We start from the raw sequence: 18113 nt of genomic DNA on the forward strand, positions 1-18113 counted from the left end.
TGTCCCTTTGTCCTCTGCTTGCCTTTGTTAGATACAGCTTTATACCGTACAAATCTTCTTTAATCCACCTAAAGACCCGTTCACACCATTATGTCGTGACAATGCACACATTACGGCAATGCATTGTACGCGCATTGGTGCGATGCAGTACCATTCATGGCACCCTAATGCACCTGACCTGTGTGGCAAATCACCAATATGAGTTGCTGCGGGCTGAAGAAAATTCTTTATACACTATTTTTAGTGCGTTAGGTATCCCATTCAAATTAATAGACTGCTCTAATGCAACACATGTTAACATAAATGCAAATAAATGCACCACAGCAGATCAGGTTGGTGCGAACAGGCCCTAGACATTTTCAGAAATCTCTCAGGAATTCTGCTGGTGAAATCCGTGCTGAAACTCTCAGGTATGTACAACTGCTGCAGCCATTTCATGGGGGTTTCACTTTGCTACTGGATCTGTCATTTTATATTAAGAAGAATGCCGCCTGAGGAGTGGGAATACATATGCTGTTGTAAGAAAAGTAAAAAAGAATAGAAGTAGGTAGGAGGAAGTAGGTAGAAAGTAGTATAGTAGTAATACAGCAGAAGATTTTTCTCTTGGAGATGCAAGAAACAAGCAGAAATTAGCTTTCATAGATGGCTATGAGACATCAAAGCAAATACCTCCATTAATGGTTTGAGTCACTGACCACCTTCTCTTATCTCTAGAAGATTCCAGTAGTGATGTATTTGAACCTGAGCTCCTTATACACTCCATACAATACAAGATAGCAAATATCAGCATGCACATAATGCAAGTATTTTTGTGAGTATATGGATGTTTTTATACAACAAAAATTCCTTTATTATACAATATTACACGAGGGAAAGGCACCTCTTTTTATTCTTTTTTGTTTTTGACATGGTCTGTGAAGGAGGTCCCGCGCTCCTTGTGGTGGGCTGCCATCCCTGGGTGAAGTGGTTGGTGACTTCATGGGTCAAGTGGTTTCTCCGGTTGCTATTGGCGCTGAAGATCTTATGTGACTGAACATTTTTGGATCCACGTTTATATGTATGCATCGATTATAGAGCAACTCCCTCGTGAAGAAGCTCCCAAATATTTGGGAGTGAAACGTGTAGAGAACTTGAGACATCAACTCACGTGTGACTTTATCTTGATATAAGAAATACAAATGAGATGTTGTGAACATACCTGAGTTTTCAGAGCATGGTACAATATCGAGGTTCTCAATGGAGAAAGCTTTATTGTACTTGAGGGATGATTTGAACTGAAATTTTATTATGTTAGATGTACTAAGAAAGATTGTATTTTTACCTTTTTATATTAGTCTGGGCTTGAGTGATGTAACATACCTTAAAAGTCCCAATCAATTTGTTATCTTTTTTTACTCTAAGTTTAATAATGAGGACTGATTTGATATCATGACTAAGTGCAGGACAAGGTATGACAAAATACGAGAGGACATACACCGAAGAACTTACATGACTGGCGGCACTCTTCAATGACGCTACTGTGTTTTCTCGAATTTTGGCCAGTCTAGAAAAAGAAAAAATAGTACCCAACTATAATTTAACAAAAAAACAAAACAAAACTGAAATTACCATAAAATCCTTGTTTTCAAGTATATTATGGGACACAGCATTGTAATTCAGGAACATTGAGGTGTCTAAAAACAACTTAGTGGTGGGCAACACAGCAAAAACAAAACTGCTAACAGGCCTACATTAACCACTTGATGACCAGGGTGTTTATCCCCCCCTTCCTGTCCAGGCCATTTTTTTGTATTCAGCACTGCAGCACTTTGACTGACAGGTATTCAGTCATGCAACACTGTGCTGAAAATTAATTTTATATAATTTTTTGGAAACAGATAGAGCTTTTTTTTTTGGTGGTATTTAAAATCACCACTGGGTTTTGTTTTTTACTATAAAAACAGGAAAAAAAAAAAAACACCACCCGTTTTCCCTACGTTATGAAAAATGTATTACCCAAATTTGTGGTAAAAAAAAATTAAAGCCAGAGTCACTTCGGGTAAATAGACACCAAACATGTCAAGCTTTAGGGCCTGTTCAAATGAGTATCAGGTCCTGATCAGCAGACGCAGTGCTATGCGTTTTGCTGCGTTTTTGATGCATTCCAGTTAAAAAAAAAGTGCAGTGCGTTTGACGCGTTTTGCGTTTCCGGACCGTACAAAATGTGAGATGCAGTATTTTTCTGTCGTAACCTGAACGGACTGCTCACGTGAGAACTGTAGCCCATAAAACACATAGGGATACATTTTTAGTGCAGGAACGTACGGATCAGGTCAGCACAGAAAACGGACGTCGTGTGAACAGGCCCTTAAAATGGCACATGCCCTAAAAAAAAAAATAAAAAAAAACTACCATACCCTAAATTGGCAATAGGTGATGCTTTAAAAGCTTTTACCGTTCATTAGTGTAGTGTTACCAGTGATTGATGGCCCTACAATTGACGTTCACGGTGATATGCAACATGTGCGGCGCAATTGTCATTTTCCAATGTAGGTGCACCCAATGCATGTTTCTGTTGCCGGAGAACAAACAGCTGAATGCAGAAGTGATATAATATACATCACTTCTTGCATTCAGAGACAGGCGGGGAGATCAGAGGGAGATGGAAACAGAACTCCCTCTGATCTCCAGTGACAGAGCCTCTGTGACAGCTCAACAGTCTACGTGAACCCTCAGTTAAAAAATAAAAAATAGGAGGTCAGTTTGTCTGAAGGAAGTCATAGCTGAGAGGGAGACCCTAGAGGTAGACCCGAGAGGGAAACCTAAAACAACAGGTACCACATCCAAACAATGGAGGATAATTTTCTTGAGATGTGATGGAGCAGGACATAGGAGAAATGCCCTGGTATAGGTGGAAGTAAGAAAACACCTTTTTAAAAAAAAAAAAAAAAAAAAAAAAAAAAAGAAGAAGACCATGGGCCTAAAGACAGCCTTATCTCTGTACGGCAAGAAAAGGCTTTTTACAGGTCAAGCCACCAACTCAGAGACTCACCTTGCCCAAGTGATAGAAACAAGGAAGGCAACTTTAGGAGTCTAACTAGATGGGCATATCCCTCATTGGTTCAAAAAGCAGTTACAGGGGGAACTGAACGAATCAGATTAGGATCACATGGAGTTACTGGGGAACGTACAGTTAGAACAATAAAGCAACACCCTGTATAAAGACTTTCACCAAGGAAAAAGAAGCAAGCAAATCATTGGAAAAGAATTGCTAGGGCCAAGATATGAACCTTGATGATACTCAAGGACAAAATGTTGATCCAGACTAGACTGGAGAAAAGACAGGATTCATCCCATGGAGAACTTCATGGCACAGGAAATAAGCAGAGTAAATGGTGCCAAGGTTAAAATAATGCTGTGGCTCTCCCTGCTGCCAATGCACAACCTAATATGCCACACCTGGTGCTCCCACATTAACCACCAGGCCCCACAATAAAAGAGCCAAGGATGCCCTGTGGTCCAACTGGCTGGTTAGAAATAGTAGGCAGGAATTGGGAGACAAGCCCCATCCACACAGACTTCACTACTTCAGTAAGCAAGTTTTCAGGAGCAAGCTACTACCAATGGGTGCAGCACGGCCCTGGACCTATAGGGCACTCTGTGTCTAACTTCTCTACACCTTGGGTATGTAGTAAAGCACCTTCGGCAGAGTCCGGTGCTGAATACATTACAGGTCTGCCCTGTGTCTTTCTCACAGTGGGCTCTGGGTATGGCCTCCAAGGATCAGCTGGACCAGAAGCTGCAAATTGAGTCCCAGTGGCTCTGCAGCAACTGAGAAACTCTTACTAGAAAAAAAACAACACACACACACACACACACACACACACACACACACCTTGATTATAAAGAAGGAAAAAGAAGTAGCAAGAAAGGGTTTGCTTTGCTCAGAGCAGAGAGTAGAAGCCCATTCACCTAGGACACAAAAAAAAACTGCATGATAGGTGTGGGAGGGGTTAAACTAGACTGTGCTTAAAGCTTTTGTTTACCAGTGTCCAATCTTTTGAAGACCTGAATTGTCGCTTGTCCCGTATTTTACAATTAGGAAAATACTTGCTCCACCATAAACCTTGTTCTAATGCTTGCCATAAACTTAATAAAAATCAAACTCAATCAAATTGACAATTGTTTGATCAATAAAAAAAAAAATGTACCGTATTTTTCGCTCCATAAGACGCACTTTCCCCCCAAAAGGAGGGGGGAAAAGTGCCTGCGTCTTATGGAGCGAATGCCGACGCCCGAGACATGCAGTTTCGGGCGCCGGGCGAGTAGTAGGAGCCACTGCTCGTTTAATACGAGTGATCTAATGAGATCACTCGTATTAAAACCGAGCAGCGGCAACGATCGAGATAACCATAGAGCAGACGAAGAATAGACGCTCTTCGCCTGCTCTGTGTCATCACGGAGACCGTGGCGCTGTAATCACAGCGCCACCTGTCTCAGCGGTCACTAACTGCAGCTTCTGTCACAGCTTCTGTCATAGAAGCTGTGACAGAAGCTACAGTCTCGAGTGCTCCATAAGGCGCGCCGGACCTCCCTGCGTCCTATGGTCCGGTGCGTCTTATGGACCGCAAAATACGGTAGTTGTTAAAGAACAATCTGTCTAAGTGAAGAAACCAATCGAATTTCACCAAAAAGGAATTTTGCTTTTTGTTGTGTTCACAACAAAAAGATGAACTGGACAAAACTAACAAGACTGCTTGAGATAACACTGCAGAGGACACAGGACAGCATTGGATTTCTTGCAGGATCAACACATTCTTTTGCACTTATTAAAACAGAATGTTTTTACTGGTATATTTAAAACACGGAGCAAATAGGAGATTGCATGCACTTTAGCAAACAAGGACTATTTACTTTAACCTACATGTCGGGTATTAACACTACGCAGCTTACTTTGCAGCTGTGGTAGAGTTGCCGGATCCTCTGTGTCCAACATCAAGTGGAGTCCGCGGCTTCCAATACTTGCAGAAAGAGCCTCTCATGTCACAGGAATAACCTTGTATTGGCTTTATAAGAATATAGTCAACTGTAAATAGAAATGGTAAAATCATTGCAAATAGTAATGATGATGCAGAATCAACACCTTCTGTATGATCTACCATGTGCAGAGCAACACCCATTAGGAAGTCCCCATACACACAGGAATAATGATGGTCATGTATCTGACCCCCTTTATCTTTTTGCAGGCAACCTGTGGTGGGAAGACCTGCTGGGTCACACCCAAAGCCAACAAAGTGAATTGATAACGTTTGCGGCTATTGAGAAACATATCGGAATGAAAGTTTTTGAACCCAGAATTGGGGTTTAAAGAGAACGCGCAGACACAGACACCTATTCAGGGCATTCAGAAACAAATTGTTACAGGTTCTAGACACCATCATCATCACCACTACAGAAGAGTTTAAAAACATCTGGCATGAATAAAAAGAGACACGGTCTTCGTAAATAAATCTCCATAGCTAAATCACTGTGTGTACTGCTACAGGGCAAAGCTATGACTATATGCAAAAAATACAGTTCTAAAAAAATATGGCAAACAAGTAAAATGTTATAATAAACCACAAAAACTCCACCTGGCATATAGGTAACCTCCGTCATTCCCATCTTTGAGGAAATAGTTACATAACAGCTGCAATGAAGCCGGTTTGTCCTGCCTATTATAAATATTTGTATGTGATTATTGTGTGGATTTAAATCTCCAAACGACACAAAACATAAAATTCCAGGGCAAGTCGCTGACAAAACCTCCCTGTCTGAGCTAGTTGGCACATTATGCCGCAAGCTGTTCCTTTCAGAATAGTAATCACGTCAGTGACTGAAAAAGTGAGTTGGCTTGGCGTTTCATTTGCTGGTTACAGCGTAGGCTGTGGTGTGAAATTGCAGCTTTTCCTTTCCCACGAAAAAGATGCCCAGGACGAAAAAAAAAAAGGCTGGGAGTGTGCGTGTCATCTGACAACCATCCAGGAAAGAAAAGAAAAAGTAGATACCTCGAACTTTTCCAAGAGTCTGCCTGGCGTTCCTGCTCATAATTGGGAGTGTGATGATGCCGTTGCTTTTTCCAGTCTCCATGATAGTGGAGGACAGGAGACAGGCACTGCCCACATGACCTGGGAGTGTGTCACCCTGCACCACAGCTTCACTCAATTCTTCCTATAAGAGAGGCAAGGTAAACATGATGAACAAGGTGGCAAAAAAATTACAAAAAGCGGTTGTAAATCACTGATTTGAATTTTATTCTTTCACCTTTGGGGAATACCGAGAATTATTGCTGTTCTCAAGGAAGATTTTAAAAAAAAGAAAAAAAAAAAGTTGCCATAGTCGGGGACAGGCTCCAAAGCACAAATCAAAGGTTGCCTGACATTACAATAATTTGCTGGAGATAGAGAGAAATCCACCTCCTTTATTTTCATTTACAAGTCTGCTACCTGTATGTTCTCCAATGGCTTCTCTGCCCCCTTACAAATACACCAATCCTTTCTCCTTGACCCAGAAATGATCTATTCCTGCCTTTTCTCCAGACACACCTCCCCAGTAAGCGCCCAATACCCAAACCACCATAAATTCCCAAATGCCCACTCAACCATTAACTTCTGTCCTCTTCTCCCACCACCATCCGCTAAAATTCCTCTCTCACCAACAGCTCTTCCCTGTAAAGGAACTGTATACAGAATAGATGACAGAAAAAAAAAAGAAAAAAAAACACACAACATCTAAGTAAAAGGATTATAGATGTTTCAATTCAACGGCATCAAGAAATAAGGAACCACATGTGAGCATGATTCAGCTGCTTTCACTTTTCCCGAGGTCAGTATTTTCAGTGGGGTAGTAGCATACCTGTGGCATATTTTACCCACAGATCATAGCTAGTCACAGAAATTAGTGCCAGCAATAACAAAATTGTAACCTAGAAAAATCATTGCAAGTGGCAACTGCAATGAAATACAGGCAGTACTGGCTTGATCCTGGCTGATAGTTGGGCATTAAGAGGCGAGTCACTACAGGCATTCAGAGCAAGCAGGGTGTCACTGGTCTACTCAACAGGCAGCTATGGAACCCCTTTTATCATCATTTACAACTCAAGGATAAGTATCCTGCAAAAACAAAACACATTTTCCTGAAGCAATGCTCTCTACAGCACTTGCTTGAATCTTAATCTCTGAGCTTCAAAAACATTTTTAAGCTAATAGTTGCGTCTGTGCTTTTATCCCTCACTGTGCTTGAATGTCCTGTTTAGGGACCCATCATAAATAGCCAGCAAATGTAGATGTTCCCATAAAAAGATACTTATCAAATCTATAAATACTCACTTCAAAAAAGTCAAACAGTAACTCCAAGTTGTCGGGCTCCATAGTGTGTATACTGAACTCTGTCCACCGGTCATATTGCAGAGCATAACCACATTCTGGCTGGGAGTGCCGCGATTTGTATTCAGTGTTGCTTATTAAAGAGATCTCAAATGAGTTAGCCATCTTCAGGAGAAAAGTAGGAGAGGGTTTATCTTGATCGTCATCTTCGCCCTCTTCTTCAAGACCGACTAGAGAGAGCTTCACCCTGTCCATACAAAAGCAACAGGACATCAGCTGTAAAGTTAGTACCTGTAACAGTAAACTTGAATTTTCGTTTATTAGCAGATCAGGGACCTGATTGAAAGCAGCATAATGGATGTTTTATAAAGCACTGCACCTGAAAAGGGTTTCATTCAAGGGCAACACCATTTCTAGGGACTCATTCTTGCCATGTCATTCTTCTTGCCTTCACATCGAACAGTACTTATGCATAGATCCTGTTGTAAGCCATGTATTGCTCCCTTTCTCATTTAACAACTCTTGGGCAATCTCTAGATAGCAGCTGCGAAATCTCAATGTAAAAATCCGCTTCATTTACTTTCACCCTTCTTTCCCCAATCGAAGAAGGATGAATCATGTATCCAGAAAGTGTGCAAATTTCAACTTTACCTTCAAATATCTGATTTCCAGTGCTGCCATCCAGGAATTGCCAGAGCCTGGTGAGATGAGAGGGGGAGCTATAAAGATCAGTTTCTATGAACCTGTACTATTAGATGGGATAGCAAGAGGAATGGTATGTTTCCCATTAACAGCATGAATGAACAAAGGGGATGAAGTCCAACAGTTACACTCACACACAAAAGAGGAGTTACTCAATTACTTCCAGGTGCATCACCAGTTGTTTATTGTCCTGAATACATGGTTACTGATTCGTTAATCTGAAGAAAACCACATTCATGAAACCCAAGATCTGTCTACCGTATGTATCTGTCCGGCAAAGATTGACTCAACTCCAATTACTTAGAGATGCTACACCTCCACCTGTTGCACCAAAAGCCATGCCATGTTTACCTCTGTTCTAGTACTCTACCAGCCAGCTTCACCTATAAGGCAAAGCAGACCTCGATACCAACAGGGAAATAGGATGCAGAAACGCATGGCATGGGACATTACAGTTGATTGATGGAACAGGAGTACACAGGCAAGTGATGATATCACTTCAGTTTCAAATCACCTCCCCAGTCCCCAACCTGTCAAACAAAGCTCTTAGTCAGGTCAAAATCCAGGCTCATTTTCATTATAGATATGTGTCATGTCTTGGAAAACAAAGATTTGTTTTACTTGGGGCTCTTGAGAAGTGAACAAAAACAGCAAACATTTAAAAGCTGAAAAGATGTTGTTCCTAGTATCATCTGATGAGATAAGTTATTACATATGAAACTGCTCATGAAAATGTACTGGTATCTGACCAACTGCTTTATAAAAGTTAAATGTCTGCTGCTGTGCTGTACCTACTAATCTCATGTGTTTATTAGCTGCCACCCTGCAAGGAATGTGGAGAGATCGGTATAACCATGTATGAAAAACTTTCCACCGAGTGTTGCATGGTATTTCATTTAAATTGTTTTAGAATGCTCCGAGACCACAATTAAATGTAATCCTCTTGGATCAAATGCAAGCACCAACTGTTACCTTTCAATGTGAAACCTCCAATGTAACCCACTATCTCTGTTACCATGGGCAATTGCTCCAGATTCTGTCTGCTCCAGTTTAAAAAAATACCCCCCTATGTGTTTATGTGGCGTGTTAAAAAAAATAAAATAAAAATGTGAAGGAACGTTTTCTTTTTTTGGGGGGGGGGAGAAATGCTGTGCATTGGGAAGCCCATTGAAATGGGCTGTCCTATGCAGCACACAAAAACGTGCATACACACAGGCACGCTGTTGCAGTATTGGGGGCATAAAGAGTGGGGATGGGCCTTAGTTCCATGAAGCGGCTAACTTTTTTGCAAGTTCAACCATGGGCTCCCCAGGTGCACTGAAAGCAAATGGCATGCAATGAAAACATTTTTGGTTTCAACATGAATGTAACCGACAGTTTTGCTTTAAAGGGTCTCCAATACAGTATATATGAGCTTTAGTATTTTCTGTTGCATGTTCATCTAAAATGTGTAACAAAGTTATAATTTATAAATTTGGCGTTAGTAATGCTGTTTGTACAGTTCTCAACTGGCAATTAGGTTCATCCCACTCAATGAATAAAGATCCACCATCGAAAAAGAAAATGCAGAGATCATGGAAGAAAAGCACACATGGCCTCTGTAGGAGGCTAGGTTCACACCTGTACTTCAACACACGACACCCGGGACGTGTGGTCCTGTACAATACATACAAGTACCTTCTTTTTGCAATACACGACTCGTGGCTGTTTTCGGAAGCAATCCGCCCGGTGCGACTGGGGTGCCATTAGAAAATAATGGCACCCACATCGCGATTGGTTCACACCTTGGTGACTCCTGACCGCGTGGTGAGGTGTCGCCTAGGTGTGAACCTAGCCTTAGAAAACAATGACCTTTCTCCTAAGACAAAGTGTCTGCTTACTCCTGATATTCAAGAAGCTGAAAGGTCCTGCAGAGGCAATTGCCCTCTTTTGTGAATGTCTCAAAAGGAAGAAGTGTCTTGGTAAAGCTTTGGATTAATCCAATGGCAAAATGAAAAGGAAGACTGGTTGCATAAACCACACAAGACAATTCCATGAAACATGTCAATGGGCTTTGGGCGTGGGTCAAACTCATTCAGAATTTACAGAGAGCTGAATTTGACCTGCAGTTGATGTCCATTTAACCTGCATTTGAACTACTAAGCTTGACCAACGTCAAGCCGCTGTTGTATTCCCATTTATTGGTATGAAGAGAGAAGCAACTCTGTTACAAACAAAAGCCCACTGAGACATGGCCTTACAGATAGTCTAGTGGTGCCAAAAGATATATCTTTACCATTTGTCACAGATGGACAAGGTGATATCTACCCATCCCAGAACAAGCCACTTGACTGCTGAAATCTGCCATAACACTCAGCCAATGCCAACAACAATTTATGACTGGTTATATTTCCTTCTTCTCTCTTCTGACCCCCCCCCCTTACAATGAGAACTTGGAAATGCCTAAACCAGGAATTTCCCTTTTTGTGATGAAGCTATGGCTACCCATAGAGAGATATCTTGTTATATCAAAAGCTGATTAAAATGTAATCCCAGTGTTACCTGCAGGTAATCTAGTATCATAGACCAGCCATTCAGATGTAATTGTGCTCCATGAACTCCATCATATCCAATGGCTCACTTTGGTTGAATAAATTTTCTCTGACTTTTGCACCTAAGGAATTGTTATAAGGAGAATTCCTCCACAAAGACTAGGTCAAATAATAATGAAGTTGTGGTATACAAGAAAAAGAAAAAAACCCCATACATAACATAACCCCCACCCAAGCAATCTGCTGTTCTATGACCTGTACAAACAGCATTAGTTGAAGTCTATGGCAAGCAATCTATGCTCTACAAGAAAGGCCGATCACCATACCTAAACCTAGACTTTTTAAATTTTTTCTTGGATATAGAAACAGGTTGTTTTTCAGAATACTGTAGACGCAATCTAAGCTCAGTCTGACATGTCAGCCATCCGGAATCCACTGTTTCAACGCCATCTAACAAAGTAGACGAAAGTTATCAGTTGCAACAAACAACCTAAACATATTCATATTAAGGAAATTATAGGAGGAAAAAAAATGCATTGTCTGCACAATTTCTCAGCGACTGAAAAGGGTCTACAACAAACAATCTGCAGGGCCATTTGCATGCGACCTATGAACACTCTCTTGTCAAATACATGCGTTAACAGAGGGGTGCACTTTGTAAACTTCCCCAAATGCACAGACAGACCTCTGTTATGAGAAGAGTGGGAGGTACAAAGTGACATTAATGACATTATTAAATCAATTTTTAAAGCAAGAGGTCATCATATCCCTGGACCTAACACTCGCTGGGGTATATTGGCCTCAAGGATTTAGCAAGCCCTGTTCAAATCAGATTCAAATAGGGACACTAAGGATTCTCTTGAACAATGACGCAGACCTTGAATAGACAGATTGGTTTTATATAGGAGCAGATTTATGAAAACTGGAGCAAATATTAGGAACCTGCCCATAGCGGCAATTAGGTTTCATCTATAATTCTTCAGAAAAAAAAAATTGCAAACTATGTCATACTAACAAAAAGTGGAACTTTAGGCAAATAAAATACACATCTGAAATACACAATTGAAATAGTTTACCAGCCAATAAGTGTGTAATTCTGTTAAGTCATTCTCGTCATTCCCAACTCTGCCACACTGCACAGCCATTAGTAAATTACCTCATGTGGCCAAAAAGAAAACCAACGCCAAAAAAAGGTTTGGCCACAGCTCTCTTTTAATCAGCACGGTTACAAAGTCAAATAATGGACAGACTTAAAGCAAGTATGCGACACTGGAAGCTGCAGTATCAGGAAATGGTGGTGTCGCCTGTGAGTAATGACCTGCTTCCCGATTTGCTGGGAAGCCGGCTTCATGCTGATTGGCCCCAGCAGATACATTAAATAGACCTCCCTCCAGAAGCACGATGTTACCTGCTTCAGCTGAGAAGCATTCGATACCAAGGTGGCAACCAGCCATGTGATCATTAGGGTTATAGGTTGGGACACCCACTGCTAGCTATTACTCCGTATTTAAGGGCTTTCTTATGGTTAGGAACGCACAGCCGGCTCCTTGCTGATTGGCTGGGAAACCGGCTTCCCAGCCAATCACAATCAAGCCGGCCAAACATGGAGCCGGCTTCCCAGCCAATCACAATCAAGCCGGCCAAACATGGAGCCGGCTTCCCAGGACAATCAGGAAGCCGGGCGGTATGTCATTACCCGCCGCCCGACTTCCTAATTTGCCCGGGAAGTTGGCTTCAGGTCAGCGGAAGCAAGATATCGGAACTCGTACTCGATACTGAAAAACCGGCATTGGTGCATCCCTAGTATTTTGGTGCTAGCCTGGGAGGTCAGCTTTAGTTTTTGGGAGACATTATTAAAATATGAAATTTGGAAACAAGTACTCCCTTCACTGGCATGAAGTATCAAAACTTGGAGGTACATTCATTGTGTTGTCCACAACAATTCGATCCAAGCTGACATTTTTCACAGCTACAAAAGTACAACTTGACCGGCAACATCACTTTTATGAACATCTTTACCTCTGCTTTCTTAGTAATCAGACAGCTTTCCTTTCCTCTTGATATTATGTGAATACAATGAACCCATATCTATCTTTCAACTGCTAAATGTACAAAGGAATTTATAAATAAAAGCACAATACATTCATACATATTTTATTGTGACAAGTATACAATTCTCGTATGATCAGCAATGATATTCCTAGAAGGGAAGGCCTTCAGGTTTTTCTACAACTGTTCAGTAAAATGTTATGATTGTATCCGACTCTCATAAAATTAGGGACATCGGTGTATTTGTACAGTAGACACATCATAAAACAATGTTGTAATCATTGTACGGCTTATCATTTCCCCTTGCACCCTTTTCTGCACTGTAAATGCATGCACAAATTATGCACCACAGCAGTTACAAACTATAAAGATCATTTTACTTACCGTGAACTCCAAATTCCCCATCATCTATGTGAGTTTCATCATCTACAGATATTACATAAGAAGAACATATGCAAATTTACTAAATTTATCAATAAGAGGCATTTACATACACAGACATAGAGCTGTAGCAATAACATGGAGGTTACCCATCCGTGGCCCCCTTCAATACCATACTGCCGTCTGCCAAGCTTTGGTAGACTTATCTGGCCTATTTCAATCCAATAGTACTCAAGGGATCCCAATGAACATAAAGTAAAAGACATTTGTTTTGCTACATAAGGGGAATATGAAGTAAAATGGTTATAATCTGGAAGAGTTTATCTAATAAGCTGGGGAGACCGCATTTATGAGCCTTACAGTACCCAGATATGCATTTACCAGGTCATGTAATGCAAAAAAAAAAAAAAACATACTAGGGGACACCTATAATTCTGGTTGCATCCCTTTGTCCACTAAATGGTCACAAGGAGTTACCGATTTACTATTTTAGTGGCAATTCGAGCTTTTCTCAGGGAAAAGCTGTTGTAATAGTGCAACAAGCAAAAGCAACAGTTTGGAAAAACTGCACGCGTGACCAGCAAGGGCTCTTACACTCAGCAGCCCAGTGGAATGAACAGATGAATGGCATTAGATGTTATACACTGACAACTGCCACAGTCTGATTCCACTACTTGGGATTTGCTGCCACTGGAGGCTTCCCTCCCTATTAGTCGGCCAATCAGAGAAGAGTTTGGGAGTAAGACGCTCTACCCCACCTGACCCCCAGCAGCGGTGGCAACAAGCAGGACAGAAGTCATATCACACTGCAAATATGTCCTATGTAAAAGATTTCCACTGGCGAGTGTGGGGCTTTGTTTTTACTTTACCAAGAAGGGGGAAGCCCCCCCCCAATACTAATATTAATAGTGACAGAAAACCAATATAAAAAAAAACCCTTTACAAAAGGTTTTAAAGGGACACTAAACTCAGGAGTTAAATCTTAAAAATGCAACCAAGTATCTGAACTGTTAACAAAAATCTTATTTATGCATCACTCAGCTGTAGATTCTCAAATCATCTCCGACACTGTCCTTCCTTCTGGAGAGTGGCTACTTTTCTTCCGCATGGTCCACTCCTTTGATGGACTATAATCTCATGTTTAGTTTACCAATTTGTATTGAGATTGTAGTCCATCACATGAGTAAGCTTGGAGCGGTGGCTACTTTACAACACGCACACAGACCATGGGGAACAAAAGTAGCCACCCTCCAGAAGGAAGGACAGTGTCAGCATGAATTCAGAGATGATTTGAGGATCTACAGCCAAGTGATATGCAAATAAGATACATTTTTATTAATAGAGTCCTTTGGTGCATTTTTAAGGTTTAGCTCCTTTAGTGTCACTTTAAAGCAGACCTATAGTCTGAAATAAAAATGTCGCTAGATAATGCTTTTAGCAGAAGAGACTAAGTCTGTTCTGGCAAATAAAAACAAATGCTTCCCCCTTTATCCTAGCAAGTCCTGAATGTCCACCTTGCATGTGCTACATCATAGGTGGTGGAGAAGATAGCAGCGATGGGGATCACTTGGTCAGTGGAGAAGGGCAAACTCATTAGGGTTGTCATAACATGCATGTTCTGTATTCTGCGCATATGTATACTTCATGGCAAGAGCTGCTTCAGCCCCACCATAGTAAAGCCCCATTCACACCAGGGTGGTAGCATTTTAGCACAGTTTCCAGGCGATTTTTGAAAGGGCGTTTTTAAATTGCGTTTCAACGTTGAACTGCCCTGGTGTGAACGGGGCATAAAGTCTCTCCCAACACTCTATCCAAATCAAAAATAACATTTTGTCTGTGATCCACATAAATAGCTGTTTAACTCCCACATTCCTTGAAACCTGAAGCTATGTCTGTACGAAACTCTGTTTTCCTTTTATGAAATAGTTTTTTCTGGTTTCAGAAGAGCATAGTCAGGGTATGTATACACTCACCGTCCACTTTATTAGTTACACCTTGCTAGTACCAGGTTGGACCCCTTTTGCCTTCAGAACTGCCTTACTACTTCTTCGTGGCATAGACTCAACAAGGTGCTGAAAACATTTCTCAGGAGATTTTGGTCCATATTGACATGATAGCATCACGACCCAAAGTGTGCCAAGAAAATATCCCCCACACCATTACACCACCACCAGCCTTCATCCATGCTTTCATGTTGTCTATGCCAAATTCTGACCTTACCATCTGAATGTCACAGCTGAAAGAAACTCATCAGACCAGGCAACCTTTTTCCAATCTTCTATGGCTTAAATTTGGTGAGCCTGAGATTCGCTCCTTTTCATAGATTGCTACGTTTCACCTTAGAACCCCAGTTCGTTGATTTCTTTATGAGACCATGCGGTGCGTAAACGCCCAGGATCAGATTAGACCTCCTCCTTTGCTATTCCTCTCCTTCTTCCATGTCTATTTCTGCTTTCTTTTTTGCTTTTTTTCTTGGTAGGTCCCTCTCGGCCTTACCCTATCCTGTCTTACTGTCGTACTTTTCTCTTTGTCAGGATTATTACTTCTACCTACTAACCAGATAGTGTTGGTTACCTTTTCATGCATATTGCTGTCACCATCTTACCTTTCATGAGGAGATGTTATTTGCTTACATTGGGACATGAAAGGGTGCTCTGGGCTCATTCTCCCTCGCCCTTTTTTGTTGTGTATTTCTGAAGCTACCAGTGTAGCTTGAGTTCAGACTCCATCCCCATACAAGATCTTGTTAACTTATTTGACCATCCGTAATCTCATATGCTATCAATACTGGACCGTTGTCCTATCTATTTTACATTCTCACAAGTAGTGTTCTTGTTCTGGGATATTCTGTACTTTTCAATAAAACGAATTCAACTCTAATTTTGGTGAGCCTGTGCGAATTGTAGCCTCCATTTCCTGTTCTTAGCTGACAGGAGTGGCACCCGGTGTGGTCTTCTCCTGCTGTATCCCATCTGCTTCAAGGTTCGATGTGTTCTGCGTTCAGAGATGCTCTTCTGCATACCTCAGTTGTAACTAGTTGTTATTTGAGTCACTGTTGCCTTTCTATCATCTCGAACCAGTCTGCCCATTTTTTTCTGACATCAACAAGACATTTTCATCCACACAACTGCTGCTCAAATGGATATTTTGTCTTTTTCGGACCATTCTCTGTAAGCCTTAGAGATGGTTGTGTCTGAAAATCCCAGTAGATCAGCAGTTTTTGAAATACTCACACTTAAAAAGTCACTTAAATCCCCTTTCTTCCCCATTATGATGCTCGGTTTGAACTTCAGCAAGTCATCTTCACCACGTCTAGATGCCTAAAAGCATTTAGCTGCTGCCATGTGATTGGCTGATTAGCAATTTGTGAACAGACTGATTAGCAATTTGTGTTACCAAGCAATTGAACAGGTGTACCCAATAAAGTGGCCAGTGAGTGTATATTAGTGCAGGCGATTTATGTAGTAAGTTTATTAACAAGGCAGGTAGTTACACGGAGATCTTATCATCTAAGTAGAGGATATCTAGTATCCTGCATTTCTGGTCAATACAAATCAAAATACTTGCTGTAAAATAAATGGTCACCCTAAGGCTTCATTCACATTTGCCAATTGCGTTTTTATGCAAAGATCTGTCTGCAAAATCTGTCAGGCTAGATGATTTTTTTTTATGCTACTAGATGCTTAAAGGGGTTCTAAACCCTCCGTTTTTTTGCATATATCTACTGCCAGCAAGCAGTAGATATAGGTAAAAAGTTTAAAAAAAAAAAACCCCGCTATAACAGCGGTTTAAACTTACCCTGTTTTCGTCGCGCGCTCCTGCCTGAGAATCTGAAACTGCTCGAGCGGCCGCAAAGCATCTTGGGGCGGGGGCATGCGCAGTTCGGATTCTCGGACAGGAGACGAGCAGAGACGCAAGGTAAGTCTATGGACGCGTGCACCCTCATGCAGACACCGCTGGATCGGAAGTGCCTGCAAGCAGAGAGGAGTCAGCGCTGGATCGGAGAGCCGCCGTACCGCTGGAGGGACAGATGAAAACATAAGGAAAGAAGAGGAAGATCGGATTAAGAAACCTTATTTAAGTTAAGTGCTGACATTAACATTGGCGGAAGGGAAATACATTTTCGACTTTAATGTCACTTTGACATGCCGTATGCTAACACGCATATGCATTTAGATGCATCTAAATGCAAGCTGTGAATAGATCCATTGGAAATCATTAGATGCATATATATGCGTCTAGAAAACCATTTTAAATGCATATAAAACGCATCTAATCGCACTTAGGGTGAATGTAGCCTAAAGCAATATGCGAACAGGATTGCCAAAGTGTCTATCAGGCTTATTTTATAAAGCAGTAAAAAGGTAAAATAGCCATTTGTCAACTGCAGTAGCCAATAAGCATACGCTTTTTAGTTTATGGTGACCAGATAAGGGAAGATGATGATGCAAGTTACTGCACTTTGTCCTACCTTAATAAATAAGCCTATGTATTTTTACTGTTTTGTCACACTGTATGTAGGAAATAGGATATAAGATCCCTTGCCGCAAATGGCCATACCTAAAGGATTTATTGATCGTGGCTGTTGATGGGTCTCCCACTTGTGAACTATGACTTGGCATGGACCGCCGGTGTTCTGTAAGTTAAAAGTCACAGATCTGCATTCACATATAGAATTACACCACTTTGCTCGAATATTTACCCCAACATGATTAAAGAGCTGCCAGCAAGAACCTGTTGCATACAGCCACCCATATAACTAGTCATTCTCAGAGACACAATGCATATACTGCTGAAATAGGAGAAAGAGATTTTCTTATACCTGAACAAAAAAAAGAACAGAGCAGTAAACACTCTGAAAATGCAGAAAATGCATATATACATTTAAAGCAAAATAAGTAACTTCATAACCAGCACAGACCTCTGTTATGAAGCTACCTAGAACAGCTGAGTGGTGATTAGTGCCCAGTCAAGAAAGGATAAGAGGAAAATTGAAGCAACATTGAGAGAAGTTATGACAGGCTGGAAATACTTTAAAGACCTGTTAAGTTGTTTTTTTACATAGGACGTGTGAATGTGATAGTCCCTTAGTGTATGGGGAGGTCCT

General features: G+C 41.2%; 1 protein-coding gene across 1 annotated transcript in view; it reads right to left on the minus strand.

Annotated features, from left to right (window-relative positions):
* Positions 1–18113, minus strand: part of GPCPD1 (glycerophosphocholine phosphodiesterase 1) — a 51853-nt gene that overhangs the window by 16926 nt on the left and 16814 nt on the right. The window contains exons 4-10 of the mRNA XM_018566725.1: positions 17567–17642; positions 13010–13051; positions 10903–11026; positions 7347–7590; positions 6027–6189; positions 4933–5065; positions 1489–1543 (exon numbers count right to left, since the gene is read on the minus strand). Coding sequence (XP_018422227.1) covers positions 1489–1543; positions 4933–5065; positions 6027–6189; positions 7347–7590; positions 10903–11026; positions 13010–13051; positions 17567–17642 — 837 coding nt within the window. The remainder of the gene's footprint in view (positions 1–1488; positions 1544–4932; positions 5066–6026; positions 6190–7346; positions 7591–10902; positions 11027–13009; positions 13052–17566; positions 17643–18113) is intronic.

This window comes from Nanorana parkeri, unplaced genomic scaffold (genome assembly GCF_000935625.1).
Source record: "Nanorana parkeri isolate BGI_ZX_2015 unplaced genomic scaffold, ASM93562v1 scaffold28, whole genome shotgun sequence".
Lineage (NCBI taxonomy): Eukaryota > Metazoa > Chordata > Amphibia > Anura > Dicroglossidae > Nanorana > Nanorana parkeri.